The sequence below is a fragment of the Etheostoma cragini genome, chromosome 17, assembly GCF_013103735.1.
Source record: "Etheostoma cragini isolate CJK2018 chromosome 17, CSU_Ecrag_1.0, whole genome shotgun sequence".
Taxonomy (NCBI): Eukaryota; Metazoa; Chordata; class Actinopteri; order Perciformes; family Percidae; genus Etheostoma; species Etheostoma cragini.
The window spans coordinates 14197998-14223389 of record NC_048423.1 but is presented as its reverse complement, the minus strand read 5'-3'; the positions used below and the strand labels follow the sequence as shown (position 1 = coordinate 14223389).

At 37.8% G+C, this 25392-nt stretch overlaps 2 protein-coding genes across 5 annotated transcripts in view; one reads left to right on the top strand and one right to left on the bottom strand.

The window, feature by feature from the left end:
- psme4a (proteasome activator subunit 4a) overlaps positions 1 to 1280 on the bottom strand; it is a 29183-nt gene extending 27903 nt beyond the window's left edge. The window contains exons 1-2 of one of the 2 annotated variants that reach the window (XM_034897381.1): positions 990 to 1280; positions 608 to 951 (exon numbers count right to left, since the gene is read on the bottom strand). In XM_034897381.1, the coding sequence (XP_034753272.1) occupies positions 608 to 804 (197 nt within the window). In that variant the 5' untranslated portion in view covers positions 805 to 951; positions 990 to 1280. Of the gene's footprint in view, positions 1 to 607 lie in introns of both variants that reach the window. The other variant, XM_034897382.1, reaches the window with a different exon arrangement.
- A 1742-nt stretch (positions 1281 to 3022) lies between these two features.
- The window catches only part of wdr27 (WD repeat domain 27), a 39957-nt gene continuing 17587 nt past the window's right edge, over positions 3023 to 25392 (top strand). Inside the window, exons 1-21 of one of the 3 annotated variants that reach the window (XM_034898841.1) lie at positions 3023 to 3444; positions 3820 to 3961; positions 4316 to 4440; positions 4717 to 4830; positions 4962 to 5013; positions 5350 to 5420; positions 5550 to 5631; positions 5812 to 5908; positions 7517 to 7608; positions 7815 to 7879; positions 8509 to 8621; positions 9658 to 9734; positions 13940 to 14009; positions 14239 to 14307; positions 14391 to 14494; positions 15379 to 15468; positions 16557 to 16678; positions 18323 to 18456; positions 18847 to 18944; positions 19729 to 19850; positions 22138 to 22235. In XM_034898841.1, coding sequence (XP_034754732.1) covers positions 3307 to 3444; positions 3820 to 3961; positions 4316 to 4440; positions 4717 to 4830; positions 4962 to 5013; positions 5350 to 5420; positions 5550 to 5631; positions 5812 to 5908; positions 7517 to 7608; positions 7815 to 7879; positions 8509 to 8621; positions 9658 to 9734; positions 13940 to 14009; positions 14239 to 14307; positions 14391 to 14494; positions 15379 to 15468; positions 16557 to 16678; positions 18323 to 18456; positions 18847 to 18944; positions 19729 to 19850; positions 22138 to 22235 — 2075 coding nt within the window. In that variant the 5' untranslated portion in view covers positions 3023 to 3306. Of the gene's footprint in view, positions 3445 to 3819; positions 3962 to 4315; positions 4441 to 4716; positions 4831 to 4961; positions 5014 to 5349; positions 5421 to 5516; positions 5632 to 5811; positions 5909 to 7516; positions 7609 to 7814; positions 7880 to 8508; positions 8622 to 9657; positions 9735 to 13939; positions 14010 to 14238; positions 14308 to 14390; positions 14495 to 15378; positions 15469 to 16556; positions 16679 to 18322; positions 18457 to 18846; positions 18945 to 19728; positions 19851 to 22137; positions 22236 to 25392 lie in introns of all 3 variants that reach the window. The other 2 variants (XM_034898840.1, XM_034898842.1) reach the window with 2 other exon arrangements.

Sequence of the window (25392 nt, the reverse complement as noted above, 5' to 3'; positions counted from 1 at the left end):
TCTTCAAACATTACACTGCATTTCAAAAGATCTGTGTAAACAAGAAATGAAACTAATAATAAAACTATAAATAAAACTAAAACTAAATTGTGGTATTCGTATTTTGAGAAATCTTGTGAGTTGTCACCTGACTCACTAATTCAAAAAGAAAATGTTAAACAACACAACATGAGCATGTTATTGGACTGCACTGTCTGGGTCAAGGTCTCGTATTTGACACTTATGCCACCGATTGCGAAACCCAGTCCGTCCCTGATCAGTTCTGGGCAGTTTGTAATTTAGATAATCTAGTTTGTAGTTTAGTGTTATAACGTCTCAACATACTAGGCCATAAAGCCCCATTGGCTGTGTCTGAACCTACTATTGACCATTATGTAGCTACAGCTGCAATAAGAACAAACTGCCTAACGTTAGCAGACAGAATAGCTGCAAAGTTGCCCTACAGCCAAATACATTATGTAGTTACAAATAGAAATGTTGCAAAACAAGTTATGTTACGCAAGTTTGTTTACTTCAAGAGGCTCGAGATTGTGATAACATTATGACGTGAGCAACAACTAACATTACGCAAGGATACAAAAGATAGGCTAACCTTACTGATACTTACGTGGAAAGTTTCCTTGTCCAAAACAGCACACCGGGCCATATCTCTCTGAGCTGAACAGCTCGGCACAGGTTTCCTTTTATTTTACTCAAAATATCATTGGATTCATCATCTAGCCTGTGCGCGTACGGCAGAAGTTTGTTGTATACGATGTCTTTTTGAGGAACAAACCCCAATGTGTCAGACTGCGCCTTTTTCATATTACAATTTTATCTAGCTAGCTTCAATATGCTAGCAAATAATACTTCGCTCTGGTTCTCTGTGCACGTTGTTATGCTAATAGCTAGCTAATCTAACTAACGTTACCGAACTAGCTACTCTGGTGAATCGTTTAGGTTGTTATGGCCCAAACAGTGACAAGTAATGAGATTCACAAGTTTCGGACACGCTAGTAGTTAGCCATCTAGCTAAAGTTAAGTTAGCTTCCCTCACCAGAAAACATTAATGTCGATGAACAATGTCATCCTTTACAAATATTAAGGCTAACAAAAAACATGAGTTTGTCCTGAGAACGCGTTGGCACTCGAATGCCTCTCGTTCGGCTAACGTAATCCAAAAACCTGACAACCAGCTAGTTTACGGTCCAGCTAGCTAAAGTAATCTCTCTACTACAAAAGCACAGTCAATTAATAGTATACAGTCTATGGTCACATCCCAAGGACTGTCAACGTCGACTGATTCATCCAACTACGGTAAAGCAGACGAGATACACAACACATTCGTCATTTCCGCTAGCTACTGCGAAAACTACATTTCCCGGTATTCCCCTCTTCATTCATTCTTTCAATGACAGCTTATACTTATCCTCCATTAAAATAGTATAGCATGACATTCACTTAAGACATCAATGTCCTACGATGTATTTTCTACTTTTAGAACGCAATATTATTTTGAAAAGATATTTGACTGGCCATTAATTATTCATTTTGACTGACTGTATTACTACGACTGCTAAAGCCAAATTAATCTCAAAACCCACTTGCATAGGCTAATCAAAAAGGCAAATAAATATATAAATATACTGTATATAAATAATTGTTCAAACTTATTTATAAAAAAAATAATGATAATATTATTAATAGAGTCTGACCCCATAATATTATTTTAACATAGTTTTTTTTTCTTCACAAAACTGAGAGATGTGTTTTACAAGATATATTTTAGACTACTGTACATTAGTCATTTGGCAATAATGGATAACACTAGGCTTACTTTTTTACTGTCTTTATTGTTCTCAGGTGCAAACAGATACGTAGAAAACAAGAAAAAAAAAAAAGAACAAGTACAGGCAGGATTTATTGTTCATGATACAGGTAAGGGGTGACCGCCCTCTTGTGGTTAAACGCAGAGTTACAAAACCCATGATTGTAAATGTGTGTGAATGAAAATGAAGTGAAGTCGCACACTGACCCTACTTCCAAGTACCATTGCGTTCCAATAAATCGTACCGGTACTCAAAAACAAATCAATGTACCGCTTACGGTCAAAACAAGTGTACTGTTAAGGGTCCAAAATGACCTTTTTTTTTTTCACCAGCTAGATATGGCTAGAATGTTCAAATTTTACCAGCAACTCAACAGATTACCAGCATTTTGCTAGTAGATGTTGCTAATTTTGGACCCTGGTTTTAGTGTTAAGGGGTTTATAAGTAGCAGAAGGGGTGACGATGCCTAGCGTATTAAATAAACAATTTGAAATGCAGTGCATATGTTACCAATGATAAGGGTTTTGATGTTTACTTGTGAGAGATGTTCCTTTTCTCATAGACAATCTGTTGTAATGGATCCCTAGGGGATAAGCCGGATGTCTATAAATCTTTATATGTCTATGGGTAAGCTTCTCCTCTCTAAGCGTAGCTCTTACGGCGCCATTTTAATGCTACGAAGCCATCACCCTCCGTTAGCATCCCATTGACTGCCATTCATTTTGAAGTCCATTTGACAGTGAATAACTTTAAATCTGAAGCGTTTAAACACTATTATTGTCCATAGTTTATTTCTAAAGAAACACGACAATGTATAAAAGGCTCCAGTACCTTGCATCTCACGTTATGGCTCCGTAGCAGACGTTTTTGTAAAAATAGGCTAAAGATTGTGTCATAACCAAGTGACTTGCTGTGGCACAGTCGAGACATCACCGTGTTGTCAGGAGAAGCTCTCAGAAAGTTTCGACTTACATTAGCTGTTTAATGTTAACTAGCATTTAAGTTAGCAATAATTAGTCTGTGCCTATGTTATCTCCTTACATATACCTACTCTCTCCGTCTCTGCGAGATTCGGAATGGTTGAAATGTCTCTTGGCACAGCTACCAGAAGACTTACAACTTTTAGACAGGTTGCCTACGTCACATCTAGCTACGTCGTCAAGTTCAGTTGGAGGATGCACAGTAACGCTTAGCCATCACTGGAAAAGTGCTTGGTCCATTTCGTTAACTGTCTATGTAACGGATGTAGTCTCGGTGTCATAGCAACCTGCAACATTTGTCTACCTGTAACCGTCAGTTCTGCGCTTGAGAAACTCCCTCTCCTACTCAAGTTAGCTTAAATCACCTACAATGTAACTGTTTATAAAAAGTATATAGCTGAAGTTACGTTACATCATGTGGTAAAAGATGACTCATCGGTCACGTTTAAGGTGAAGTAATAGGCGTTATATTTGCTGGCGGCAACACAACGGTTAAGGTAACGTTCCTCAAACCAAAGATGGTGATCGAAAAGCTCAGTTTAACTTGTGATAGACTTCTGTCACACCGACAGCTCGCATGTTGTCAATCGTTTTGTGGTATACCACTGGCCGGCACGAAAATGCAGATTTACACTAATACGGACATTGAGCATAAGGTTTGTCATCAAAGTTTTGCTACTGTGTGCACAAAACAACTTTCACGTGTTATTGTATTTAGCTAGGCTATGTATTAGTTAGTCCTCGTGTATTTTGAATCTGCACATGCATTTTTTCCTTTTTTATTTTTATCAAGCTATTGCCTACTGGTTTTGTATAACGAGAGGCTCAAAACCCTGTATGTTACAAAACATTTTATTTTAAAAATACTAAATAAAAGTAATTAAAAAAAGTAGCTACTTTATAGTAGCACAAATTGGCCACAATCTAGTCAAATGAAATTATTCTTACAATGAAGTAATGGGATTTATATTGATTTTTTTATGATGGAGAAAGTAAATATTGATCTATCAATTAGAAATGTTTGTCCACAGCCACTGTTGTTAACTGGCCACCACGGTGAGATCAGTGCGATGACCTTTGGAAAAGGAAGCAGACCTGTTCTCCTCTGCTCTGCCTCTGCCGACTACATCATTGTCTGGGATATTGAACTCTGTCAGAAGAGAACAAAGGAGGGTAAGGAAATAGTTCTGTTGGCAATGTATTGCTATAAAGACTTGCTCCCCTGGTCTGAGTTTGGTCCGTTGTCTTTAATGTTCAGTGTTGTTTATTCTGAACTACATATTTTCATCATAACCCTCATTATAGCGTCCTACCAGTTTCATCCCCTACTTAGTTGTGGTGTATAACCTTGTGGCACATATCATATCATATGCCGTACCGTGAGTAGCATCATTATCCTGAGTGAAAATCTTAACAAGTCTTTCATCTAGTGAAATCATACTAGACAGGTCACTCGTGTCTACTATTACCTGAACATAATTTGCTCTGAATGTAAACAGACTAACTAACTAACTGATTTGTTTGCAGGTAAAGTAGCAGCTGGAACCGTTATCGGGTCTTTACTGGGGGAAGTCGTCTATCTTTCTTTCTGTTTCTCTGACGAACGAGTGGCTGCATGCTCGGGAGCAACTGTGTATATTCTCAGCTCAAAGGTACAAGATGATGCACATTTTCACAGTTTCCCTTGGTGCACACAAACACTCGCTGAATACATTTGGGTTCATAGGTTGGCTAAATGTGTTACCTTCGAATTCTTACGTGGCTTACAAATGCTATACATAAGTACTGTACTTTGTATTACTCTGCTGTGATTTATTGTATGTACATCCCCACACACATCTCTAATAAAAGATGTGTAATAGCGTGTATTTGTGGTGGTTTAGTAGCCATCACAGATCATCTAGTTTTATTGTTGCTTTGCACATCAGAGACATGAAGTGATCTCTACCTTGACCAGCCACCTCAGACCTTTAACATCAGCGGAGTTCTGCCCTTGGGATAAAGACATTCTTGTCACCACATCAGAGGACCGCACTTTTAAGGTACTGAATTAGGATACACAAATGATCAGTCAAAAATGATCAAATTTTTGACTTATACCAAATACCAGAAATTAAACACACAGTAACTGAGTTTAAATAACTACAAAGTACTTTACCATGTCTCTGTTCAGGTGTGGGATTTGAAAACGGAAGCTGTTTGCTACCAGTCTTTTGTGCTTTCAGGTATGATATTACTATTAAAATCTGGTTGGAACAAATTAATTTCCCTGTCCACAACATCAGTCTTTCATTGAGGCAGAGAGAGGCCTGAGTTCTTAACTTATTGCAGTAGAGATGGTAGTATCACATGTATTAGTGGGATCTGTTTAAAATCAGGATCTATCTAAATTAGAAACAAGTATCCAAATTGTTTAAATACAAGCACTTTAAACTGTGTGAGTAAAAATGAACAATAGTAGATTTATAGTGGCAGCTGTAGAGGAGTCAGGGCCTTGCAAAATTATAAAAATTATCATATTCTCTGCAAACGTACCTGAAGCAAATTCCTCAATTCTTTAGCCTCTCCACTGCTTAGTGTGTTCTTCTTGGAGGAGAACAGGCACCTTATCACTGGCTCAACCGATGGACAGGTTAGTGCCTGAGGCACACAGCCTAACCCTCATATCCTCATAATCACTTTCCGATGATGGAATTCCACAAGCTGTGTAACCCTGTACTTGTTTTAGCTGTGGTGCTTTTCTCTCACTGATGACCACAAGTGTCACCTTGTTACCAAAATGGACCTTCAGAAGATGGAAAAAAGACATCAAATGCGCCGAGGGACTGTGAGCGATCAAGCAGGTGTTGTTTCTGATCTATCAAACTAAATAATGATAGACAATAACTAGTACTGGCTTTGTGGATGCTTTTGATCAGATGCCTTTTCATAAATCCTATACCTCTTGTCAGATAAATGACCAAAAGAGAAAATCTGTTAGAATGAATTACCCTGACACAACTACATCAATATTTTCTTTCCATGGCTCACAGAAAAATCAGCTGTAGATGAAGTGGAGATTTCCAAACCTGTCCTGGGTGTATGTAGCTCATTCGTTGACACCGGTATTGAGCATAAAAAGTAAGTGAGTATCCTCTTCATCTTAACATCCTTCATAAACAATGTGAAATGTTTATTTGATTTCTGGGTCTGTTGACCACAGAAGACTGCTGACATAGCGGTCGGCTAATGGCAAACCAGATTGTCCATCTTTACTGGGGTATTGCAGAAATGATAACCTGATGCTGAAGGCTTTTACTTTTAGATTTTTTACTTTCAGGAGCATTTTCTTTGACTTAGCAGAACTCGATAAGCATTTACACGATGGGTGTATTTATAGAGAAAGCCAGGGAGAAATCAAATTGTCCATAGAGACAACGTAGAGACCAGTCCACTCTCAAGTGCTCAAAAATGATTAATGGACCTTTAAATGGGACTTGACCAGGAAGAAGAACCGTTTTACCTCATTTGTGACAAGGAATATTAATGTTGAAGTAAGACATGATACTGTCAGTTTGTGGTCTCAAGAGCTTATTTCCACAAGGTAGAAATTGGACATGATCCAGGAAAGTACTACACAAGCAATTCAAACAAAGTTGCATAGTTGTATACAGTTGCACATTTCTGCCAGTAACACTAGCATATAGATGTCATACTGTCACAAACGCCTGGAAATAAAATCCTGGAGTAAAGGCCACATCTGCACGTGTCCATGCAGTCTCAGGCAAACGTCACAGGAAACTTCACACATCACAGGAAACTTTGCAGGCTCATAGCATAAACTGCTTCAGCCTGTTAAAACATTTGATGTTATGGTAGGAAGCAAGCACTTAAAAAGCACAGACATGACTCTCTGTGTATTTTCTGGACCACTGGAATGAAATGAACGTTAAATCCTTATTGCTTGAAGCAAAGCACACGATCGTAGAGCAGTATTGCAGTACATCATCTTTACTTTTGACAGTCTTTTGAGCGTATAGTGTTATTAATTAACTGCATGATGTCTGTCTACTCTACCACTTTTTTGCTAGTCTTCATTTGATGGGCTTTAATAAATAAAAAATGTTTTTGAGATAAATATGCAGCTGGAAGGGTACTGGCTTCCGGCAGGCTTTAAGTTCTCATGTGTCAAAATAGTCATCGGGTCCATTGCTAATATTAGTACGTCAAAGCCACTATGGGTAGAATTAAAAATTCAGACTTTGGCGCCCCAGTGGTCGAACAAAAAAACAAAAACATTGTGGCTTACAGCAGAAAACGCTACTCTACAAACAACAATTTACTGTGCAATAATCACATAAACCTCACATACAAAGGCTTTAATTGTCTCCATCCTCAGTAAGCACATGCTCAGCATGAAAATAATGATGCACTAAAATGTAAAATCTGTCTAACACTATTATAGCCTCAGCATGGAGCTCATCGCAGGAAGTGGATAAAAAAGATCCTTTAGACTCAGCTTCCTCCTCTTCTACACTGTGTGGTAGTAGTTTCCATCTTGCTGGGTGTGAATAGTTTAGACTACATGAAGTCAAAGGAAACTTGAATATGGTGTGCATGCCTTGCCAAGCCATCACATCAGTATGTTTTTCTTTAGTATGTGGTTACTTTGTCTTTCCCCAAATGATCTGAAAAAAGAGAACTCCTGTAACACTGTTTTTCCATACTTTTCCGTGTGGGCCCCTGCAGGGACCACAGCTGGTTATTTATTGGAAGCTCTGATTGCCTGTACGTGGTGGATCTGGCTACCTCGGAACTCCTAAAAGCACTATACTTCAAGGGTAGGCTGGTGGTGGTGGTGTGACTTCTCCGATTGCTACTGTACTGCTGTAATATGTTTAAGATTGTATGCACAACTAGAGCACCATAACTCTACTTTAGCAGACATTCTGTAAGATTATCTTTCGTTTCAAGAAACACTGATTGATTTCAAACTCTAAAAGGAGTTTACTGACACCAAACTCATGACAGATGTCCTTTCTTCTAGATTACCCCAACTTGAGCGTCACAATGGCTGGGTCGTGGTCAATCGCTCCAGGGTGGGATAACTCTGTGAGTAATTCCAATGATATCTTGATGAACCACATTAAGTAGTTGCACTGAATCATCATTTAAACTGGACCTTTATCATTTGCTTGGCCCATGATATAGTATGGACTAAAGGATGCTTGTATGATGATAAAAGTCACATAAAAATGACAAATTCATAATAAAAAGTACACTATAATATGAACCACTGAAATCCATGTATGTTTAAAGTAGCCGCTAAATGTTGTGAGTTGGTTACAAAGTTATTTACAAAGTTAACAAAGTGGTTTCAACCCTACCCACACTTCTACTCCTCTGCTGCTCCGAGTTGTGGTATTTTGAAGTATATTTATTCACGGGTTAAAATTGTTGACTATGTATTGTTGTGTTGTGTCTGATATTACCACAAATGAAGTTCCCTCACAGGAAAAATAAAGTTTTTTGATTTGATTTGATTAGGATCTATTTGGAATTTATGATAGCAATTATACTGGATGTCACAGTGCAGGGTAAAACACCCAGACTTACCATTGTCTCTATTTATTTGTCAACATTGTCTATAAAGGTATATTTTTAATTTCTCTTTTTGAAAAAATTCTGGAGTGATACATTTGTTTTAATATGCGTTGTTTCTCAAATTCCTTGTCACACAGATGGTGTTTTTAGTGAGCTCTTTGTTCACTCCATGTGTGGTCCTGTTGGACTTACGTCTGTGTGACCTAGAGAGGACCTGGGCTTGTGGTGAAGGCTTTTCGGTGTTCCCGAGGTAAACCTGGAGTTAAAGGCAAACATTTGGTGACGCTACATTGGTATATATTGGTTTATTACCTGCCTTGGGGACCAATTGTTTGTTTGCTTCCTCCCTTCAATATAGAGATCAAAGTAAAAAATCTGTTCTGTTAGTAAAAAGTCTGTATCTTGCTCGGGGAAACCTGGCACAGTTTTGTATACGCAGAGGCTAGAACCCAAGTTTTAATTCAGTACTTGCTACTGTGAATACCGTAGAATGTATCTCAGCTGCTTGTATTTTAAATACTATTCCGTCATTCTGTCATTTGTTTATTCAGTGGTATTAGTACATTTAATGAATCAGTCTACAAAAGACAGAAAACAACGGCTTTTCTGTAGCTCACATTATCATTTGGTTCCAGCCTGGAACTGCTCTGCTCAGTGAATGACTAACCTCCTTAAACATGTTTTATATGTGTAAGCTTTTAAATCTGCTTAAGTTTTAATCAAGCGCTCCCTACTGGATGTACTTCTTAATTCAGAAAATCATACTTATTACTCTCACAATAACGCTTTATGAATGCCAACAATTCATAATGGTCCTCCAGGGAAGGAATTCATTTCATTCAGGTATTACCTGTACCTCCATAAATGATAATTAATCAGAATCCAGCAGCACCAATAAATGCTGAAAATTTCATCAACGTTATGTCTTTTTCTGCTCTAAGAAATTTGACATTTATGAGCTGAAGCACAATCATGGCTTGTTAAAACTTGCAAAAACAGTGCAGTTGTGTTTTGTTTCTTTCCCTAAGCCACTAGTCACCTGATCTCACCAGAAATAGGACAATTAAGTGTGGTCTGTTTTTTAGTTAGCCTCCTGCCTGGAACTCCTTCTGACTCTGACATTTCCATATTAACATATATTACAACCATTCTTGCCATCTGTCATGAGTCAGCAATATCATGGTACTGACAATTAGAAGTAAGAATTATCCACAACACTGGAAAATGCTTTGCTCCTTCTTTTCCAGTAACTTTTTCCCCCCCTTTCACCCCTCCCTTGTTATCAGTTCTCCTCTACTGCTTGAATCTCCTCTAAATGCCGAGCTAAAGAAGAAGAAGAAGCCCGAGCATCCTAAAAAGAAAGGTCAGCATCTGAAGACTCAATCTACTCGCACTAATGCGCATGCACATAAAATAAAAAGGGAACTACTGCTGTTTGATGACTCTGGGTTTTAAAAATATGACCCATTTTATAGTTCATTCCATGTCTGGCTTGCTGTCTGCTTTGCTTGGACACAAACGATTTTACTAAATTGTACTTACTGTAGGTTTATAGAAAGTCTGTTTGACTATCACAGGAGTTACTGAGAACCTCCTCATTATCTGTAAATATAGAGGATGGAATAGATGCCATGCTTTGCATTGTGGGGAGTGTTGATGGGGCACTTAATAATTAAATCCCCTTAACTTTTCATTTGCCACATATGTAGGTACTTCAAATTATGGAGGAGTAGGGAGTACAACACATTTCGATTGATACATTCTAATTAATTAGCTCAGTGTTGTTCGGTTGCCTTTTTGCGGTAGTGGAATTCCTAGGTAAAGTGAGCCTTTTGGTGGTTCTTTGGTGAATTATTAGGATCTGGCAGCTTGGAACTATTCTGCTGGAGACATACAGTACAGTATACTGTGGTTTACATGTTGCTCTTGCAGAGAGTTACTGCTGAGTAAGCCAGTATTACCCAAGCCCACCACAGCTGGAGTGAAGGGAGCTGCCAGTGCCAGACTATGTAGGGGATTCTCAGTGGAGTCCAGAGGTGCTGCGTGACTGCAGTGTCAGACCAAAAACCGCAAACACATACTGACTAGTGCAACCTACCGTGCTGCCCCCATGCATCTCTCTATTTTTAAGGATATTTGCAGAAATGTATACAAATTACTCCTTAAACCGTTGCAATACCTGGAAAGGAAAATGTTCTTCCATTAAAAGTCTGGCACAAGTCTGACGCAGCTTTTTTTTAAAGAACTGTGAGTGCACATTAGATATTCGTTGTCACAGCATACCAGGAATCATGAAGTGAACCAGGCCTCATGGCTTTTTGAGATGATTATAATCAGCAACCATCAATGTTTGCATGATGTCACTTGTCTAAGACTTGTTGCCTGGATGAAGTTGTTTTACATTTAGAATATTAGGGGACTACTAAAGCAGCAATGGGCTTAGTTTTCCATAGAAAGTGATCAAATCCGTAATAACCTAAACATACATACTGTATGAAATTGACTAGCATTTCAATGTTTTCATTTGTTGGGAGCATGTCATTTTATACAAAAAGGTTGCCTTCATTTGTGCTTAGATGTCACCAATGTCTAAAATGTCAAAAGGAGAGAGAGCTTAGATTAATGTAAAAATACTAGATATTGCTACAATATCATCTAAACGACTGCTGCAAGACATTAGCCTACGTGGCATAGAGCATTACGCATCAATATCAGTCTTTATTTGTAGAGCTCCTTTGCTAGTTTTGGCTAGAGTGAGATGGGGGAAATAATTTGTGGGACACAGAGACCTGTGAGATCTTGCCTTGTTCAGTTTGAATGAAAGATTCAGGTTTTGTGCTATTGTTCCATTAGTCACTGCTTTACAGCAACAGCAGTACTGAGTACCTTATTGTTTAGTGAATCTATTTCACTGGCTCTGTAGCTCTCTATTCAAGTTTGATATTGTGGTTAATATAAGGTACATGTTGTACATTCTTTGCTCTCTTTGTACATTCCCCCACTATGCTACACACATGTTCCACATTGCCAGCATATTTTTTAGGTGCTAAAGGATTTCTATGACTGTCAGACCCTTAGTCGTCAGCACTTACCGTGCCTCTGATATCTTTTTAATTTGTGCTCATGCTCCTTTCTCCCACTGTGTGACCCACTTTTCACAGGTCAGTAAGGCAAAAACTTGTACCAGAGATTCTAGTTACAGTCAAAATAATATCTTAGAGACATATATATACGTGCTATGGTTAATTCATTTTAGAAGCTTGAATTATTTTCTTTTAGGGCCACATCCAACAGCTAACTCAAAGGGAGGTCTAAATTTTCCCTTCCCAGGAGTTAGCGGTTTATTTTAGAATATACTCTGGGGCTGGCCTGAGCTTGGTACCTTCTAATGCAAAGTACCCAAACTGTAAAACAAATCATTGTCAATTGGGATTTTTTATCCTACAGGTACAGACGTAAATACAGCGGATAGATTGTTATTACTAAGTTGTTGCTCCTTTGGTTGTTGCATCAGCATCTAAACATACTAATGTTTGGAGCTAGACTTATGTATTTCAATATTTTTCTTTAATGTAATACTTAACACAGTTTAGGCTAAGTCTTACATAATAAGTGCTGCTAAAGGAGCACAGAGCAAACTGCTGGGATTTTGCGCGGATATGACTCAACTTGGAAATTTGTCTGAAAATGTCAATTTGCTTCAAATAGCATCTAGTGTAAAGTCAGCGTAAATCATGAGACTTTTACTGCCCCATAAAACTAAATGACCATTATATATCAATAGGAGGTTAATAGGGCTGTTGAGCAACGCCAAGGGATTGTGTTGCCAGGTCATTAGATTTCTGGGGTAAATTGCTTAGTTTCCTGCTTATAATCTGTTATACTGTGCTTCCAGTATGTCCTCATACAACTCACAGTGGACGAATGGAGGAAGGTGCTACGTGTGAGCGACCTGTTTCACAAGACCTTTCGTTCTCAAGCTGAAAAAGCACATTTGTTATGTACTTTTCTATACTCTCTTTGCTGATTGATATTAAACCACCAATATCAATTTGACCTAAGTTAAATACCAGGTTCACGAAAGCTTTTACATTTGGTTTGTAAACATCTGGTACAATGAAGGCCTCTCCAAAAAAGTTATGTTGAACTAAGGCAGAATATAAGACTGTAGCTTTCACAGAACTAACATAGCATTAATAGTATCAACAGAATTATCCTTTGGGGCTGGACAGATAAAAAACAAAATGTACTAATACAAACTCACATTTCACTTCAAAATCCAAGAAAAAGGGATCCAAATAATTGTTCAGAGGTTGTCAAATGTACTTTACTGGAAAATATCCTACAAGCCAGAACTGGGGTGAACATTGGCACTGCTGATCAAAGATATAAAGCATTCCCAGATAAGAGAGGATTGAAAAGAGATCCAGATGTGCTTCTTTTTATTTTATTAAATGTATTATTGGGTTGGGAAATGTGCCTACACTGAGTTTTCCAAGAGCCTTAGAAGGACAACTGATGAACAGTACCTAGCACTAAAAACACTAAATGATAGTTATATTTAGCTGTTCAATGTTTGTAATTATAATTATGTATTAGCAATTTAAAACTATTAACATTTGGTATGTCTTTTGCTAACGTTACTGTAAGATGTTGCTGTCTTTTCTTAATATGAAGTTAAAAATTAAAGTTAAATGTCTTTTGTCATTTTGAAACATAGAGACTAAGCTGCTGCTATAAACACATCTGTGTGACCGGATCGGACTACAGTACCAATCATTTTTTTAAGTTCCTGTATTATAACTATCTGTCATTTAACTTCAGAATCAACAATAGCTGTGTAAAATATATAATTGCAAAGACTAAACAAAATCAAGAGCTGTATCTCAAGAGCTCAAACACATTTGCCTCACCAGGTTTACTTGTAGTTTGTAGTTTTGTTGCGCTAATAAATTAATTGATAAATTAATATTAGATAAGTCCTGCAGAAATGTCTGCTTAGGTGATTAACTAGTGTTGAGTCAATGCTATATACTAAATCAGTATCCTTTTTCACTATGCAACTTTAGTCCTAAATTGCTGCTCAAAATGATGTGACTTTTTCTTGCTTTGCCTGTATTTGAAAGGAGAACAGTTTTTGGAAAACCTCACACATTTTAATGGTTGTGGAAAAAGTGAGTTCATTGTAATATAGTAAAGGCACTGACAGCAAACAGGGGACAGAATTAACCATCCTACAGTTTGTGGCTGATGCACTTATTGCTCACAGCACGGAGTGATCACCCAATAACATTGTATCTTCCTTTGCTAGTGTAACCATGAAAATCCACTAAAGTATAACAAGTAGTTCTATCCTAATTATGGAAAATAATGAGCAGAAGTCATTTCCCTTTCAACATTTGACACATAGTGTAACATCTGTTCATTTGTGAATGGAAATCTTTATTTTTAGTATCTTTTATATTTGTTTTGGGCATACATAGTTTAGTATGTAGATAATTTATACTCATAAACGTACTTGTGTTTGTCAGTGTGTGTCTAATGGACTGTCTTTTGTTTTTTTCAAAGGAGGAATAAAGGAGCAGCCTCTGGTTTTCCACTCGAAAGTGAAGTCATCTGGATATACTAGTGCCCCAAGGTAGGTTCACTGAGTAACGTTTTTAGCCTTAAAGAAAATTACAGTTTGTTGCATTGTCCAAAAGTGATGGTAAAGATGAATGTTTAGATTCAAGTGAGAGGAGGATTGTAAAATGGAAAATGTGCAATGAATCAAATTTAAGAAAAACAGTACGAAATGAGATTTGATGAATCAAATAAATTGATACATTACATCACAGAAATATTTTGTCTTTGTTCTTGCTTTTCAGAAATATTATGTTTTCACCTAAAACAAACATCCAGAAGAATCCATCCTCTAAAACAGCTAACAAAAATATGTAAGCCGTCCCATCAAATGTAATACAAAGTTGAGAAAATTTTGATATGTTGTTTTTGTAAAACATACTTTTTTTTCATTTAGAGGTTTACTCCTCAGAGATTATCCAGCAGACAGCGCAGCTCCTACTATTCCACACATGCATCTTAGCATTGTCAACAAGCCAGTCCACTGCCTTCAATATTCAGGTGAGACCAAAATATGTAAAACATAATATGATAACTCGAGATGTCCCAATCTTGTTTTTTTGCCACCGATTGCCGATCGTTGATGAGCAATATCGGCCGACATCATGTTTTTGTTTTGTCATCGCAGCTGGTATAGCTGTATTACAGTATCGGTCAAAAGACATGCTCTGTTGAATTGTGCCACACTAGTTACCTGCTTATCTTGCTTTGTTTGGCCAAATAGTTTTTATGATACTTTATAGAGAAGGGAAGAAAAAACGCAGGCGCAGGTAAACAGAAACAACAACTTCACATTCTCTATACGTGCTGTCAGACTACAGTATAACTAAGTAATAACAATTATTCTACATGCTTTTCTGTTCAATCAACAGGGCAGTAAAAAGAACTCCCAAGGAGCAATGCAAAGTCTAAAAGGACAACTAAAACATACAATTATACCATCTGAGTATCACAGTCATATGGGGGGGTGCTCTCTTAGGTGTTTTGCGTTTCCTGCCATTTGTGTTCTTCTTCTCTGCCTTTTTCTTATGTCTGATCATGTGTCAGGGCCACAGGATGGTCCTTTACGATACTACAACATGAGGGCATTGAATTTGTAGGAGCTTGAATTTGTAATAGTTTGTCAACAGAAACAGGGATTGGAAAAAGTTGTATACTACATGCATCCAGTTTTCAGGTTAAACAATCATTAATGAATTATGATTAGTTATAAATTAGGATCAGTGTATTGTTGATGTTAGAGAATCATAAACATTTTAGAATGTAAATGTTCCTATTTCAGACAGAACACCTCACCTCTATTACCCCTATTTTGGTAATATAAAGTGTCTGTTGAGTCCTTAAAAAATCAATCAAACGGTTCTTTGTTTCCTTTTCTCTCCCAGGTGACGGAAAACAAGTCCTGTGTGGTCTTGGCGACAGCTCAGTGTTTTTGTACAAGTCTTCTCTTGCTGGCAATCCAACTGTCTACACAGGTGCAGTAGTAGTGTATGAGGTGCATGAAGCATCCTTTCCTTTTAAGTCTGGCTTATACAGTGTTTGCCCTCTGTCACCTAAGTGTTTTTTCAGTAGTGCGTTTGAAAAGGATGAATCATTCATGCATTATTCACGACATTTTTAATAAAACATTTTAATAATTAACTTCTCACAAAGTATGCTCACATTTTAGAGCAATCCAAGGTTAAAGTTTTACCCCTGAAGAGGATGTCAATACCAAGAAGTTCATCCTTAACTCAGATTTGGGTTATTCTGATTAACATGTTGAAATGGATCCATGGCTTAAAATCCATGAAACAACTCAAGGAAAATTAAGATTAAGATTAAGATTTCCTTTATTAGTCCCACAAGGGGAAATTACAATTTACACTCTTTATATATTACACACATTACACACAGGCCTGAATTACACACACATGCTCAGAACCTATACATGCACTAAATGGAGAGATGTCAGAATGAGGGGGCTGCCCATGGAAAGGCGCACCGAGCATTTGGGTGATCAGTGCCTTGCTCAAGAGCACCTTGGCAGTGCCCAGGAGATGAACTGGCACTTCTCCGGCTACCAGTCCACCACCATACTTTGGTCCGTATGTGGACTTGATCCGGCGACCCTCTGGTTCCCCAAATCCAAATATTTACTTACTTACTTCACTTTATTGTAGATAAAGAATTCTCCTTTACTAGAAAACCTAGGTGATGATAGAAAAAGGAAACATGAAAAGGGAACATTGTCTTCTGAGACCAAATAGGGCAGAAGTTTCTCACTATTTTACACAGTATTGAGGATTAAAGTAATAGTAAAAGCATTTAATTATGTCTGCCACCCAGCAAAAGTTAATTGCCAGGCAAAGAAAGGCTATCCCTCCATGTCAAGCATCTGTTGATGGCTCAAATGCAGCGGGAACGGAGTCTACACAAGGGGGTAGCAGAGATAAGAAGTGGAGGTGAACACAGACACCGTGGGCCTCTTCCCTCTGCCTGACTCTCTGAATACAACCATAAAAGTCAATGTTGCAGCCACAGACTGTTTCCAGGTTCATTTCAAACCTCTCTTTATAAGCAGGGCATGACAAGCCAGTGAGCAGTGTGAGCTGGAGCCTCAACAGACAGTGGTGGTTGAGTGCGTCAGAAGACCAGTCTCTACGAATTTGGACCCATGGCAGCCCAGAGCCGGCTATTATCATGGTAAATGTCCCATGCATTCTGTAACACACACTTGTACCTACTGTATGTATTTTTTTTCTTCCATTTTTCTATATACTTCATTCAGTCCCTATCACCCCAATAATTAGCACTACATTCCCTACCTTAGGTCGTTATCAAACCTCCAAAAACGTATTGTTCTAAGTCCAACCATAAAAAAAATGAGGAAGAGCCAGAGTGACCTCATTTTGCAAAAATGTCCTAAAAAAACTCAATTTGGTTTAGAAGTATAACCCAATAACTACAGACACATGCAGTACACATTTTTCCCACTCACTCCTATCTTCAACGATGACTATGATTGCTGGAAGGATTTTGCCCCTATTTGCGGTGTAGTGCAGTATATGCGGCAACAATGCCACACTTGAATGACAGTAAAAAAAAAAAAAAAGAAGTAGTTTCTAGCTACTGTATCCACAATGTTTTCATTAGTTGTTCTCAAGAACATGCTTTCAACGTAGAATGTCTCAGGTTTGGATTCTGTTATTAAGTTACATACAGTATTAAGAGATTTGTATATTAAGTGTGATGGAATAGGCGCACTATATTATATAGTGGTGTTGCAGGTACAGCAAGAGATGCTGATGAAAAGTCTCTAATTTGTTTTGTCTGTAATGCATTTGAAACTGGCACACCTTTGCAACAGAGCTTCTGCAGGGGGATTTCTGTATACTGTCAAGTTGTATCTTTTGACATATTGATATAAAACCTGCTTAATTCACTTTTTCCTTTTCTAATAACCATTTCCTCATGGAATTAAAAAAACACAAAATTAATTGGGATGATTAAATTGTGTGTTTCTTGGCTCAACGATAGTGACTTTGTCATTCAAAGCATCTGCTGGACTCAGAGCATCCAAAACTCTGATTATTTGCAGACACTCTTCACTTCATGGAGTGTTGCATTTAATGGGACAGTCAAAAGTGTGTCTACCTCCCCATGCCAAGTGCAAACAAAATCTGGGGTCTCCCCATAGCTGATGCTAACCATCCTTGCTTTGCAGATAGGAATCTTTTTCTTGAGTCCACTACCTCCTTTTTTGGAACAGATTTTTTTTTAGGCCTTTTTTCGACATTGTGTGAAGAACTTTGCTATGAACTTTAAAGAGACAAAATGAGGAGATGTTAGATGTTGGATGAGGGTTAGAGCAAAAACTTAAGATTTAAATGGTCTACCATTAGTGCCCACAAGTGTTTTTCTCTTGGATTTAATGGGATAACAGAGACATTATGTGCAGATTATCTCTCCACATTTGAGGTTGTCACGTGTTCCATTTTGAGCAATAAAAAGTTAAAGCAGTGTACAAAACTATTACAGCTTTTTATTTCTTTAAAAAATTCAGCCTTGACTTTTCTTTAAATCACCATCAGGCAATATGGAGTACTGTATGTATTTAGACAAAACTACTAAAGACATTTTGAGTTTTCTTTGTTTCTTTTTTATCATTATTGATGTTCCCAATGATTAAAAAAGTTAGTTAGAAGAGTCATTGCTAAAATATATTCTTTTCAGTCATGCCTTACTTTAAATAAGGTTTTAGTTTTATTTTGGTAATGTATATGCTTGCATCATGAATGTCTCTGATTCCTAGAGATTTATCTTTTTTCTTGTTTCTTCCTTCTTTAGGGTGACAGTTTGTTCTCAAAACCCATTAGAAGTGCTCAGTTTTATTACCTCGACAAATTTCTTCTTATGGCATCTGGACCCTCTCTCTACTTGTACCTATATAATGTGGATATCACACATGATGACATAAAAAGGTAAATACAAGGAATTATTATAGAGAACAGTTCAGCATGGAATGGGAAATCAACAATAAAGCTCTGTCAATGCCTCATTCATTAATCTACAATACTAACATCCAAGTAGTTCTTACATTTCATTTCATTTCAACAGCCTTGTTGAATACTTGTTTCTGATTGGTCAATCATGGAAGTATAGATTTTTCTTTATAACACCGTTGCTATAGACAAAGTTCTTATCATAGACTTTGGCGGTCTATTTTTTAAATAAAAATTCTCTCCTAAAGCTGTACAGCTCAGGCATACAGTAGATGAATGATAGGTGTGCAGTGGTTATTTTAAAATATTGATCATAAATTCATCTGTGTTTGTTTAGAAAATGATGCAGCGTCTTCTTTTTCTTTTCAGATATCAGCAGCGGAGTCTCATCAAATTGGCAAGATGCATTACAACAACATCAGCAACAGACATCACTGCCTTGTCTTCAATCAATGATTTCTTCTCTTGTATCCTTTTTCCTATTATTATTGTTCTTGCAGCTGGAAGTCTTATAGTTTAGACTCTATCGATGCTGTGGAAGGGAAAGTGAACACATGTTCCCTTAGGGCTTCCACTGCCTACTCACCTGTAAATCATTTAGGTCTCTTTAATTTTTCAGGAATGTCTGCATTCCAGCCCCTCGTTAGAGTTTACAATGCATTTACTTTCCAGAAAATCTACTGTAAGCTGCGTTGGAATGAGTGAGAACCTGTTATTTTGCACCACCATGCTTGGGAGTGGAAATGGACATACAGGAATTACAGTAAAAAAAAAAGCTTTGATATTTAGTCTGGTTTTTCTATATCGATTAAGGATTCATTTGTGTATCATTAAACAAAGATAGAAGCTTTCTGCCAGAAAGCAAACGTATGTATTCAGCTATGTTATTTAAAAAAAAAAAAACTGAAACACCACCTGTGTACCGCAGCCTACAACTTCCTTAAGCTTAGCCACAGTAATTGTCCATTGTAAGGTATTCTTGGGTTTCATGAAAGGCGCTATATAAATACAAGTTATTATTATTATTGTTATTATTATTATTATTATGTTCATGGGTCAGCACAAATGCTGCTCCGGGGCTGGCCCCTGCATTATAAGGTGAAGTTGACTTTCTTATGTTTTTTATTTTGTCCTAGAAAAATTACTTTGAACACTTTACATAATAGGAACTTAGAGATCACACATTTCATCTACTGCAGGCTATAGTTTTCAAATAATAAATCGTATGACTTTCCTTAAAAGCTGTCTCAGATATCGTTCTGGTGTGTGGTTCAGATCGGTCCATTCAAGTATTTGACATGAACAGCGGTACAGTTGCCGCAGCGCTCCCTGATGCCCACAGCAGAGCCGTCCACTGCATCACACAGAACAAGGTAAGGCCGTTTAAATGTCCCTGTAAATAAAACGACTGGTCAAATAGGTATTATTTTCTTTACTATATTTGTAATAAGATGTAAAGTTAATGATGGCAAATGTGTAAGTGACATACAGTACAAGAAATGTGTTCACCATGTGGTCTCTATGCGTAGATTTTTCAGAGATAAATCGTTTAGTACAGTGTAGAGTAAGACTGGAGACCATTGAGCAAGCAACCCCTATTGTTGTGAACGATGCCAAAATAAGACACATTTTAATTTTTTTTCAAAAAGTCACAAATATAAGTTATTATAGTTAGATTATAAAACGTAACCTTTGTAAATGGAAAGATGCAAAGACATCTTATCACTCCACAGGCAGACTGAGGGACATTTACCCACATAGCAAATCATTTGCTTGGCTTTGCATCAATTGTGGTACCCATCTTCCGTCTTACTCTTCAGGGGCCTACTATTTGGCAGATGTTATAGTCTTACATAAGACATCAATGAGTGTTGCACGAATCAGACACAGATCATATTTGAGGGAATAAAAGTGTTTGTGGTGTGAGTAAAGAAGGTCACAGTTAAAAAAAATGTCATGGTTACCCAAAAGTTTCCATGATCGACAGACAGGACGCGCCATCATCAGTATCATTCATCTTGCTGAGTGTTTGAATGTAAATCTCTGGTGCATCAGGATTAAGCCTGCCATAGGAGATGGCAGAAGGAGATTCCATGCTGGATAGTAGCCTTGGAGTAATGCTGTTCCATGATGGAGTTTGGGTTTATGTGGCCTTGCTCCCACATCACTGTCTTGGACTAATGTGGGCCCAATTTGCTGGTGTCTAACAAGTAGACAGCCTAGGCATGTATCCACATCCATTATAGTGCTATAAAGAATGCAACACTGCATCACTCAAAACTGTAGATAAAGTAATAAATGAATGCATTTGAATGCGTCTGGGTTTTCTGCATATTATTTACATTTCTGTGAAGCTATCACTTTACATTTTACAATAAAGTGAATTTTTTTTCTCCATATTTAGTCATATTAATGTTTGCCAGCTTTGTAATAGCAACAAAGACATTCATTTTGATAATACAAATATGGAAATCTTATAGATGCTTTTATAACTTACTGAAACACAGAAAAGTGTGTATTTGTGTTTGAGAGACAGACTTGTACCTAGTGACCTAGGGGTATTGACTTTCTGCATGTTGACCTGTGCATATTAGGATTAGCTGAACACACTGCAGCTAGTGGCACGGATGAAATGCATCAACCCATTCAACACGCAGCTGTCTATACTCCTTCGACCCAGAGGTGCCTGCTCTTTGTCACGCCAGCTATTGTGTGCCATACACTGTGGAAAGCCTGCAGTGTGTTGTTAAAGCTTGGCTATTGCGTCAATGTGGGGTCCTCCGCCTGGGTGCCCAAGGGCCTTTTGGGTGCTGCAGGGTTAACACCTGCGGATCAGAGGGATTGCCCCTGCCTGGGGACTGTACACATAACATCACCCTTCCACCCCTCTTGCTTTCGCCACTCGAAGCAGACCAAACATCAGGAACCTCAGCAAGTGAAGCAGCTTTTCCCACTTCAAATTTCCATTGCAAAAATTCACCTGGAACTAATCATGGCAGAGGACTTCTCGGAAAATGGAACTGGAAATGCCCTCTCAGAGTCCCATTCTCACACTTCTAATGGAAATCTAAACAAAAAAGTACACTCACTGCTGCTCTTTCTCTCTCTCTCTCTCTCTCTCTCTTTCTCTCTCTCTCTCTCTCTCTCTCTCTCTCTCTCTTTCTCTCTTCCTCTCCCTTTCTCTCTCTCTCTCTCTCTCTCTATCTCTCTTTCTCTCTTCCTCTCCCTTTCTCTCTCTCTCTTTCTCTCTCTCTCTCTCTCTCTCTCTCTCTCTCTCTCTCTCTCTCTCTCTCTCTCTCTCTCTCTCTCTCTCTCTCCACACTCTCCACTGTATCAACTAAAAACCTGGTGTGAATTGTTATATATGGAATAAATGTATAAATGTGCAGTGGAAAATCTATATATGTAAATAGATGGAAAATGACTAGAAGGAGAATTCCTTTTAGCCCGAATGTGCTTAGATTGTCACATTGTTAATGTCTCATTCTACTATTAAGTAGTAACAATGCTACCTGGACTAATACTATGACAACTATTTGCCATTACAGAATAAACGGCAACAAACCTTTTCAGCACTGGACAAAAAGAGAAGCTGATATGCAACTTATTTCAGCCATGCATTTACTGACTAGTCATTTTTATTTTGTGTATTTTTCACAGGGCTCCATGTTTAGCACACAAGCGCCTGATTCGTACAACCTCTTCCTTACCAGTGCAGTCACAGATGGTGTGAAGATTTGGGACCTCCGTACACTGAGGTTGGTTTTATAATAGTCTTTTCTGTTGGATTTAAAACCTATGACCACAACATTGGTGGCATTATAGAAGTGTATGGCTACTTGACCAAAACAATTGCTTTTTATGACATTTTGGACACCTGGCAAATAGTGCTATCCAAAACAACCGGCATAAAATTCTGAAATCACCCCCTCATCGTGAAATAATAGTGTTTTCCCATGAATTCAGATTAAGCATTGGAATCTCCTCCATGCAACATCTATACAGGTTATCATCATGATAATCATCTACTTTATGTACAGTATTTTTTCCTGTTTCCTTGCAGAAGGATGCCCATAACACATGTGAAGTGATAAGTAACATTAAGGAAACTGTTATGTCATTTGTATCCCATTTGTTTTTGTGCCGGCATAACAGTCTTAACCTCGGGCTTCCTGAGAGTGCAAAATGACATGATATTCCAATTACATCAACATTGTTTCTTATACAAACATACCTCTGTTAATGATTGAATTGCAACTGTTCAATTTCCAAAGTACGTAGCTGAGAATATATTTCTTTGGCCCTTAGTATAATTTCCATATAAGGCGGATAATTCAAGTAGGCTCTGTTGGATTTCAAAATGTTCTTTTTGGCCCGGTGAAGGCATTTTTTAATAAGTTCATTCTTTCATGTCTGAGAATACTTCTATGTTTAACTCCTCATCCCAGACTCAATCAAAACCTTATTTCTATCTGATAAATATTTGTGCCTGGTTTCCAGGTCATCTCCTGGTTCTTAGAGCTGTCATCAAGCATCCTTTCGCGGATGCAGTTTCTGTGAAGTAAAACATATGGCTGTATGAAAGCAATATGCAGTCTTAGCTTCTTTTTTTGTTTTATCTATTGGCTCTGTTATTTTAATTTGATTTCCCTCTTTGATAAGCCTCATGTGTCTGGTTCTGGAGCTAGTACTAACAACAAAAAGAGTTACAGCTCCCCTAAATTAATACATTTCTTTTCCTTTGTGAGACTTGCCGCTAATGGAAGTAGTTAAGTCTGTTCCAGGTTTTATGTTCATCAGAATTTTCTCATGATATAATAAGGCAATATAAAAATTTTATTTGACTGCTCCTCGTGATAATAGAATGATTGTATTCAGTGTAGCATTTCTTCTTAAATCAAAGCTAGTTGAATGGCTACAGAGCCTTAATATAGAATAGAAAAACATGTTGACAAAGGTTGATTAACTGTCTGAATAAAAGCTTACATTTGTTTGCCCATGGTGATACTGTCTATGGCTATGACCACTGTACAGCACAATTAATGGAACAGTGTTTTTATTAGACTCAACTCCATTGACGGAAACTCTAAGTTGGGACAAACTTGGGGTCAATACTGTGTTCCGTCAGAAAAACCACAATGGGGAATGTACATTTCCCTCAGTGGAAACTTTTATTTTACTCTCTCACATTCGAATCCCCAGCACTTCTTGCTCCTTCCTTTTCAGACAACACAAACATTCATTTAATAAGGGTAGTGGTTTATCTAACCCAATCCATCTTTCTTTGTAAAGCAAATTTAAAACAACCAGGTTGACCACAGTACTGGACATTAACATGATTATAAATACGTGAATAACAAAACAAACATTTCAAACAAATAACAGACTAGAAAAATAATATGTTTTACGGTTTAAAGGCCGATTAATAAAAGTGAGTTCCAAAGCCTTGGGGCCATGACTGAGAAGGCTCGATCTCCCCTATTTTTGAGCCGCGTTCTTTGGAAAACAAGGAGTAACTGGTCAGCTGACCTTAACGACCTCAGAGGAGTGTGCGGCTTCAGTAAGTCAGCGATATACGCTGGGTCTCAACTATACAGAGTTTTAAAAACAAACAACAGAATCTTAAAAAGTATTCTAAAGCAAACCGGTAGCCAATGAAGGGAGACAAGAACAGGGGTAATGTGATCTTGTTTGCGAGTGCCAGTAGGAAGTCGAGCAGCAGCATTTTGAACCTTTTGTAATCTGGGGAGGGAGGCCTGGTTAGTACCTACATACAGAGCACTACAGTAATCCAGGCGAATTGTGATAAAAGCATGTATAACCCTCTGAATATCATTGAAAGATAAAAATGGCTTTAGTTTGGTAAGCAGCCTGAATTGAAAGAAACTAGATTTACAATGAATTGATCTCATTCTCTAGTTGAAACTCGCTGTCCATTTTAACCCCAATGTTAGTCACCATGGACTTGACATAGGGTGTCAGGGTACCCAGGTCCAGTTGGGAGCACTACTGGGTCTAAATATCATGACTTCAGTTTTACTTTCAATAAAATGTAAAAAGTTTAAAGCTGTCCAGTCTTTTTATGTCATAAAAACAATCAAGCAGTCTTCTTAGGGAATCATCACCTTTACTTTTATAGGCAAGTACATAGTAGTAGTAAAGTAGTTTATGAACAGCTGCAACACTTAAATAATTATAGGCAAGTTAAGTTCCCTCACCCCTTGTATTTACAAATGATGTGATTTAGTGTGCAAGGTTCCAGTTTATGGCTCTACACTGCAGTATTCAGCATAGTTTCTGATGAGCTCCATTTAGATAGTGATTCTAAACATAGAGAGAACAGATGTTTCTCTTTAGTCCAGTGATGTATTCTCTTGAATCTGGTGAAATTTCCATCATCTGATAAATTAATGCTGTGACTTAATAGATCAATAATGCGTTTTTATTAAATATTATCAAATAGTACAAGTCAAAGCAAGATTTTGCCTTAGCGGGTGAAATATATTGGCTGCGAATAAATAGCTATAATTAGGCTGCTGATTACCTTGATGACTGACACTGAATACCCAAGTGGATTCAGTAACCGTATAGTCCCAACCTAAGAGTATCAGACCCTCCAGGTCAGTCTGTGTTAGTCATTAGGCAACTAGTGGATAGACATCCCTCACACAACATGGAGAATGTGTGTGTGTGTGTGTGTGTGTGTGTAGGTTGGGGTGGGGGTGGCAGCATTTCTGCTGTTCAAGTCAAAACACCAGATGAGTGTTTTTTTTCCTACTTGTTAAACTGTTTCTTATCAATGTGATAGTGGCCCTTTTGTGTCAGCGCTGCTGCAGACCTGAATGGCCAGATGGACCAGTGGAAATTTAGGAACAGATACTTCTCATTCTTCTTGCTTTGATGAAATGATAAGAG